The 8,938-nt window shown below is 37.7% G+C and overlaps 1 protein-coding gene across 1 annotated transcript; it reads right to left on the bottom strand.

Moving 5' to 3' along the window:
* Positions 1-1,294: 1,294 nt before the first annotated feature.
* LOC124304930 (TSC22 domain family protein 1-like) lies at positions 1,295-8,408 on the bottom strand. Its single transcript, XM_046763735.1, has 3 exons — positions 5,283-8,408; positions 4,997-5,048; positions 1,295-1,815 (listed from the first exon to the last, which is right to left on the bottom strand). Exons 1-3 carry the CDS (start codon positions 7,058-7,060, stop codon positions 1,546-1,548), a joined length of 2,100 nt encoding a protein of 699 aa, XP_046619691.1. The 5' UTR covers positions 7,061-8,408; the 3' UTR covers positions 1,295-1,545.
* Between the last annotated feature and the right edge of the window lie 530 nt (positions 8,409-8,938).

An 8,938-nucleotide genomic window follows, 5' to 3' on the forward strand; every position in this document is an offset into this window, starting at 1 on the left:
ATAATGGAATTGAATAAATAAAAAACGATTCAACTAATATATTATTAAATATCGACTTTGTGGACGTTACTCGCGCATGCTTCTAAAATTTGTTCAGAGGACAGGGAGTCGTTGCAGTCGTCTCAAGTTTTTCTTACATATGTTACAACGGCATTGATTGTTACGGTGAACGAAGCTAAGAAAATGATGACAATTAGAAGGAGGATAATGCGTTTTTCATTTTCGTTTCAAATTTACACAGTCGTTTTGAATATTGTATAATTATATTAATACACATGCAATTGTGTACGTGTAAAAGAAATGCAAAATTATCTCTGTGTCTGTCGGTTTGTTTGTTTAGTTGTGTGTGTACGTGTGTGATGTATAATCAAAAATTCTGCTTTCCTGCAAACTCGCCAACGCAACTTCCGTTCCAGCAGAAACCTCACATTTTTCTAGTAATTTTTACTGAATGTTTTAGTGTACCGTTCATTTACTTCAGGACTATGAGAAACACTTATGTACCAACTTTTCTACAGTTACTGTACATTTTGCAACCAAGACTTGGTTAAACTTAAAGCAAAATTGACGTTTGCTAATGAAGAAAAAAAATATCGTTCTATCACTTCTGGCTAAAAACCGTTCATATATTAACAAAATTCATTGCTTGGTAGAAAACTAAAAACTTCTTTTTTTTTTGCATGAGCTACAGTTTTCGAATGGCATATTATCAGCGATTCGTCATTGATTCAGAAAATCAGAATATAACTTCTAAATTGTTTCCGGAGAATGTTGCTCGGTTGTCAAGTTGTCGTATGTATGTGTATAAGTATATATATTATATTCCTAAACGATAATAATTCGATAGAATGAATTGGTAAGAATAAAAAAAAAAAAAAAAAAAAAGTCTGACGATGATATTTAATTTAGGAAATTCGCAGACAAGAAGAACGGAAAGAAAATATCTAGAGGAAAAAAAAAAAAAAAAAACTTGAATCAAAATCTAAGAAATATGCGGAATTCAAATGAAACAAAGAACGAAAGAAAACGAACGAACGAACTACAAGAACAACAGACTTAATATAATAATAATAATAATAGGCGAATAAAAATAATATCATCTAACGCTATACGTATTATATAATAAATCTCATTATTTATATATATAAAGATATATACAAATAATGAGATATACACATACATATATACATATATATATATATATGTGTGTGTATGTATATATATATGTAATATATGTATATAAATTTCTAAAAATTGTTATGTTATATACAATAATTATATTTATTATCGATCGATCGATCGATTAATCAATTAATTAATTCATGTATTCATCCGTTTTTTTTCGGTTTGTTGGTAAATATTTGTATGTTTTTTTTTCATTAGTTTAGTTTTATGTTTTCTTCTTCTCTTGATTGTTAAACGTATTTATATCAAAGTATAATCAATCGCAATGGAAACTAATTTATATGCATATGTATAGTAATAATGCGTCTCTCTCTCTCTTTAGCTTGTCTATCATATATCATTCTACACAGATTTTATCTATTAACCATTTCCAGAGCTGTTTTGGGGTAATTGTTGCTGCTGTTGTTGCTGTTGCTGTTGCTGTTGCTGTTGCTGTTGCTGTTGCTGTTTACCCGATTGCGTCGACTGAGTATTGCTGAGTTGTGACAATACCTCTGGCGTCGCGTGCGACTTCAGTATCGAATTCTCCGCCTCCAATTGATTTATCCGGTCCATCAATTCTGCAATCTTCTCCTTCAGCACCTCGACCTCCTCCCGCACCGCGAACATCAGGTGACTTTTTACCAAATCCTGTTCACGAGAATCAAATTCCTCATTATTGTTATTATGTATTTACAAAGGCCATACGAGGATAAGCAGGTTAAAAATTACTATTGCGAATATCGTAATGATATTTTATGAATAAGTAGGTACTATTAAAATACCAGAATCCTGTATCAAACCTCAATCTCAATTTGCTGTTGAGGAAAAAAAAAGCATATATTTATATATACATATCAGACCTTTCCTTATGGACAGTGAAATTGAATTTCGATGTTTGTACCCCTCAAATTGGTTCGAAATAATTTTGAAAAATATGTTGCAAATTTTTTTTCCCTTCGTATTTAACCACCTCTAGGAAGTCCTATTGTTGGTCCTAAAAAAAAAATTGATTTTTCGAGGTTTTTAATCAAAAGTGCGTATCAGGTTCAAAGAAGATCGTAGATAATTTTGTAAAGAAGCAAAATTAAGAGGAATTTGTCCCCTTTAAAACCGCGTGTGGGAATTCCCTTTTTCTTATAAGAAGGAAGATGAGATGATTGAAATTTTTGAACATCTATTTATTATTTTCAGTAAAGAATTTCCTTTTACCTTAAGACTATTGAGTTCTTTGACCGCTCAAAAATTTGGATTCAATAGTCAAAATTTCTTGCCGCACTAAAAGTTAGATAGCGGAGTAAAAAATAAAGATAGCCATATTTCCCAAGCGGCGTCTTAAAGGGGGCAAATTCACAATCGTTTTACTTTTTTAACAAATTTTTAACGTTTTTTTGGACCCAGTACGCACTTATGGTTAAAAACCTCAAAAAATGAATGCTTTTCTTACAAGAAAAAGTAAGGCTTTCTAAGGGTGGGTAAATATGGTGCAGGAAAAAAAAAATATGTAACATTTTTTTTCAATTATATTTAAGGTGCGCAACCATCGAAATTCGATTAAAAATACATCCGAAATTAATAGCATATGCTGATGACACAGCTGTTGTGAGCAATGGTAAAACATAGGCAGAGCTGAAGGTTCATTCAAGTTAAAAGTTAGATTCAATTTGCGTCTGGTTATTCTGGAACAAATTAGTATTGAATATCAAAATGTCAGTATATATATAACATTTGGCAACTATTCTGACTCAATTCCCATGTCTATTGACATTTCTATTAATGGATGCAGTTTAAGGAGAGTACCTGAATGGAAATATCTTGGAATAATTTTGGATCAAAATATTTCATGGAAGCAGCAGATTAATAATATTATTAATAAAACTAAATACTTAGTGTTTGTGTTTTATCGATTGAAACAAGTCTTAACAAAAAAGGCAGCTAATTCAAATTTATTGTACGATGTTCCATAGTATTGCAATGTACGGCATTATTGGATGGGGTAGTTTATATGATACTGCGTACCTTCCATTATTAACACTACAAAGTCAGTTACTCGAGATAATTGACATTCGAGTTAATGACCAGAATCGACCTATGGAAATCAGACAGGTTTACCTACTGGTCCATACTGTACCAATACACGGAACTGAGGAGGTTATTCACTGAGAATACGAATAATACTAGGTATCGTAGCATTTCATTAACGAAAGATTATCTTCATATTGGGCAAAGAAGCTACTTATATTATGCGGTAAAAAACTATTCAATGAACAACCAAATGATTTAAAAGTTATTGATGGAAGCAAAAAATTAATAAAACAAAAAATTAAGGATAAAATATATCAACTTAAAATAGATTAAATAAAGAGTTAATGGTAATATTGGATTTTGTGAATATTAAGTATTTCATTATTGAGTAGAATCATTTAACCGTTAGATCTTGTTGTATAGTCTAATTTTATCATAAAGTTTGTTTAAGATAATTCTGGAAATAAATTATTATTATTATTATTATAAAATAATTTTTTCATCGGGATTAACCTGACAAATATGTTTGAAAATTGAAAATGTTATTGAGGAAACCAAGAGCTTGTACATACACAATGGAAACATTTTTAGAGCTTAATAAGCGCATCATAAAAAAAATTATTGTCTCTTTGATTTTTTATTTTCACTGTGACACTTTTCAAGTAAAATGATGAAACTGTTATTTTTTCATTCCTTATAGATTTTTCAATAAATCGTATCATTTTCTAAATTTGCATTACGGTATGCCACTGTTAAAATAAAAATACAACTATTTTTATTCCAGAAAAACTGAATTATACAAACAAGTTTTAGCTGTGTTATTGCAAATCGTACTTTTATACATGCGTATATAAACAATATACTGAAATAATTTACTTACTCAATTAACTGAATTATTTAAGTTATTATTACTTATTTAAAAACAAGAACACAACTCGCAATAATACGGCTAAAACTTGTTTCATAATTCAGTTCTTGTGTGGAAAAAAAATGGTGTTTCTTTTATTTTTTTAATTACGGCGTACCACTACCAAAATTTTGAAATAAATGTGACTCATTGAAGAATTCATGAGGAATGTAAAACTGGCGATTGGATAGCAAGTTCAGTTCCAGTTCATAGTTTTGCTCAAATAAAATCACAGTGAAAAAGAAAAGTTTAAGAGAAAATAATTTTTCTTATCATGAATTTATTAAGTTTAAAATCTACGTGTCTATAAAAGCTTTTGACTAACATATAAAGTTTCAAACAAATCGGTCAAGTCAATCCTAAGGAAAAAATTATTTTACATTTTTTTAGCTTTTTTTCTTTCTCAAAAACTAATCGAGATTCAGATCTAACATTTTCAGGATCTTTGTATTTTAATAGTCCTTACGTATCCTTAAGAAATTATTAAGATATTTGCAAAAGCCATTGTTACCCTGCTTATCCCCCTACCGCCTTTGTGTTCGTAAAATTTCATAACTTCTTTTTCAGACACGAGGTTGAAATTAGAAACGTATTACTGATGTTGGGGGTGTTTCTTGTTTAGAAAAAAAATCACATTCATTCATAACTTTAAAATTGTTTGAAATCGGTGAAGCGTAATATTTAATTAGCTTAATATACTTATATTTTGAAAACCCAATTAACTTCTTTGTGGTCATTCTAAAATTGCAACATAATGAATTTTTGCCTTCACTGTTTCTTTAGATCAACTTTATTAACTTCAACTCGTTCTTAGACTCTAAAAAGTTCTTCGATTACTATAATTTTGTAGGGAACTAAGAGCCTGACTGAAAACCCACGAAGACTGAGAAGAATTCTTACCATAGCTTGTTCAATTTTGTTGTCAATGGCAACTGCACTGGTCCCGGACATACTGAAAATTAAAACGAACAAAGTAGTAGCAACGAAATCGACTGCGATATCAACAAAGGATTTTCATTCGAGATGTGAGCATTGAAAATACGGGAGAAGTACTTGTTTCATTTTAAAAAATTAGAAATTAGACAAAATTCCCACGTTTTCCAAATTTTTACTACATACTCAAGGATAAAATTAGACCAACGTTATCATCGTCGTATCTGATTACTCATTGGCCAGTCTTCCTCACCTTTCATTGTCTTCGTGGGCGTGATGTTCGTCAGTGCTCTGGGTGACTTCAGCGAGGGATTCGAGCAGAGTCGCATCCGCGGATTGTGGAGGCACAACAGCAACAACAGGACCAGCAATACCAGCAGCAGGATCCTGTTCGTTGTCGGAATGGTGAAACGAGATGACATTCTGGCCCGACGACTGAGACTGCATCTGTGCCTGTGGCATAACGGGCGCAGTGGAAACGTGGATATTTGGTGCAGCCTGTTGCTGCTGGATATTCTGCACACCCTGAATGCCTGCCATCGGTTCGGACAGTTGCTGCTGCTGGTGAGGCGGTGGAACTCCAGTGACCATGATGTTTGGCGTCTGAGCAGCTGGTGAAGACACAGCGGCCGGATGTCCTTGCACAACCGGTGTCTGGACAGTAGGCGTCTGGCATACGTTCTGCTGCGGCTGTGGAGCCTGTGCACTGACTGTAACGTAGTTTTCCTCCTTAGTAGGATGTTGCTGAAGGTTCTGCTGGTTCGTCGCTATCGCAACTCCGTTGCTGCTGTTGTTCCCAGTTTGCGCGATTAGCGGAATTGAGCCCTGCGGCATGCTCTGAGGCTGGCCAAGGTTCCCTGGGTGTGAGGCAGGTGCCAGATTCGATGGCAGAGTAGCGCCCTGCGCCGCACCTCCGCCGTGCTGATTCTGGTTCTGAGTTTGCTGCGACATTTGCTGCTGCTGTTGCTGAAAGTACTGTGGAGGAATCTGTTGCTGAGCAGAGTTCGACTGCTGCTGTATTTGCGGTTGATTGGGTTGCTGCTGCTGAGAGAGCGACGTACTGTTTACAGGGTAGGTGGCACTCCCAACAATTTCCTGGTGCGATATTGGCCCATTGGAATCCACACTTTTCGTGCCCTCGGTGTCTGGCTGCTGCTGTTTCATGGCCTCGGGGACAACGATACCACTATCGGTGACGCCGTACGATATGCAAACCTCATTCGGCCCTGACTGCTTGATGGAATTAATAGCCGTCGTCTGGTTGACGGATGTGTGGTCAAGGTAGTCCATGCAGGTCCATCGACCACGCTTGAACGGCTCTGTGCTTTCGATCTTAACAACTTTGAAACGTTCATTGCGCCCATGCGAGTGGACCTCGCGAATATCGGGATCTTGCTTCGCACCACCTGACAGAAGATTTATTATGTTTTTGTCCGTCACTGAGCCGATATCCAAGGCATTGATGTTGTTCTCACTGGCTGAGTTGCTTGCTCCGCCACCCTCAGATGGAACAATGGCAAGGCCGTACTGAGAGCTCGTCGGAATGACAGGTGCAGTACCGAGGGCAGCATTGCTTGTGTTGAAAAAGACGTCTTCCTTAGAGAAGGTGTCCTCCGAGTAGCTCGGCGTCTCGATGTCGATGTCAGTCACTCTCGAGTGTTCCACAGAATTATCTTCCGTGTGTGACTCATCCAGATCGTCATTCGAATCCTCGCCAGCATCGTTACTCATCCTACAGCCTACCGTCACGCTGGTTATCTGAAACGATGACGTCTTCTTTCTGCACTGACCGCCCGACGACGCCGATGAGGCAACATTGTTCTGGACAGGAGTCGACGTCGTCGGGGGTGGTGCCAATGGCTGGAGAAACTTATCAGGCTCACCGATCCTGATCGTCTCCGAGGTTGTGCGATGCACGACCGAAGAGGGCGATGAGGACAATTTTTTACTACTACTACTATTGCTAACGCTGTTGTTAACGCTGTCTGCCAAGTGTTTGCTGTGCGACTTTCTGTGCACATTATCTGCCATTATTATAGATTAGTTTGTTTATTAGAAACATTCGCATTCTACAATTTTCTCCGAGGAAGAGGAGGAGGCGGTGGAGGTCGAGGCTTTGGCATCGACTGTCGTGGCTAAACTTTTTCCCCAGTCGCATGTTAACACCATTGTGTTTCTTGCGTGTCTTGTTCGACTCTCGGCGCCGTCGACGACGACGACTCAAGTCCCGGTTTTTCACCCAGGAACTATTTTCTTCTATTTCTATTTTTCTCTTTCCCTCTCTGTCTCACTTATCGTCGAGAGTTGCGACCGAAACGGTCGTCGTCGGGTTTTCCTGCTCTCAAGTTGTTCAATGTACTTTTTTTTTCTTTCTTTTCCCTCTTACGCAGGGGTGGATGACGGGGGTGTATTTGTTCTATTTCTCCTTCTTTTGTTTGAAAAACTCGTATAATTGCACGAGTACGAATCGCCGACGGAACCGAGAAGAGACGTCACGACGAAGGGACGATCAGGATTATTATTGCGGATTTCGGAGGGTGTTTATTCTGCCCATTTTTTGCCACATGATTTATCGTCTAGCCACACACAGAAATACACAGCATATGCACGCCATACGATATAACACGACACAATCACTAACTGGCTGCGAGGGATGCTGGTGTTGACAGTTCTTGATCATCGCTAGTTCCCTGTTCCTGGTTTCCTCGACACGGTTTCTCTTTCACAGCCCCCGAAAAATCCGAGGGGCATCAGTTGATCGGCTAGATTACCGTCTCCGACGGGATTATCGCGACTTTGGTATTTGCATCGTCTTATTCCTCCTCTTCTTGTTTACTGCACTGCTGCTGCTGCTACTCTGCACACTAATCTATCTTCCTTTTGCTGTAGTTTCATTTACACAAACGGCCCCTCATGTACCCCGTAATTGTCAGATTTCACTCGTACCTGATGCTGTGTTTATTTTTTGACTTGTGGACTTGCGGTAGATCACCGCAAACCGCGCCGAGGTACTTGACTTTTTGCGAATTAGACAGGTTACATTTTACATGATTTTTCTTATTTTTTTTTATTTTTTCGCTCTATCTCTCTCTCTCTACGGGTAGAAAACAAATGCAGATGAATATATGAGTGTGTGTGTGTATGTGGGTATAGATATACGTATGAATATCTATATCTAGATGTCGTTAATGCGTGTTCTGCGTGATATCCTTCTTCTCTTCTCAATTCCCTTCGTCACCAACGTTCATCTCTGTTACTATATTATTTATACTGTTGGTTTATTATTTTTTTCTTCTATTTTTCCTTCTCTCGCTCCGCCTTTGCAGTGGCAGACAGGCAGCAGCAGTGAGCAACAGCGGTTTAAAAATGGCTGCCATTCACTCGGGCTCGCAATGAATCATATACTACATGAATGTACTGAGATCGTCTTCGAATACGGCCTTGAGGACCTAAGTTGCGCACTAAGACCGTGTTCGAAAATTGACTGACAGTACTGTCAGCAATCTTTCATCTCTTTTGTGCTGCCGAGTTCATGAACAGCTCTGTCTCTGTCCTAGGGAATTTTTAGTACTGGCAGTCAATTTACGAACACGGCCTAAATAAAAATTCCCCAGAGAACTAGTAGCATTCTTCACTTACTACAGCCGTGTTCGTAAATTGACTGACTGTACTCAAAATTCCCTAGGACAGAGTCAGAGCTATTCACGAACTTGGGAGCGCAAAAGAGATAAAAGATTGCTGACAGTACTGTCAGTCAATTTTCGAACACGGCTTACGTTACCCACGGTATTACATGGGTCTGTCTGGAAACTCCCTTAGAACATATAATACTGGAGGTGGAGCTACCCATGCCGTCGACTTCGCGAAAACTGTGGCCGTAGTCATGAGAGAGCGAGATATGTATCCGCG

The sequence above is a fragment of the Neodiprion virginianus genome, chromosome 5, assembly GCF_021901495.1.
Source record: "Neodiprion virginianus isolate iyNeoVirg1 chromosome 5, iyNeoVirg1.1, whole genome shotgun sequence".
In the NCBI taxonomy this organism is placed as follows: Eukaryota; Metazoa; Arthropoda; class Insecta; order Hymenoptera; family Diprionidae; genus Neodiprion; species Neodiprion virginianus.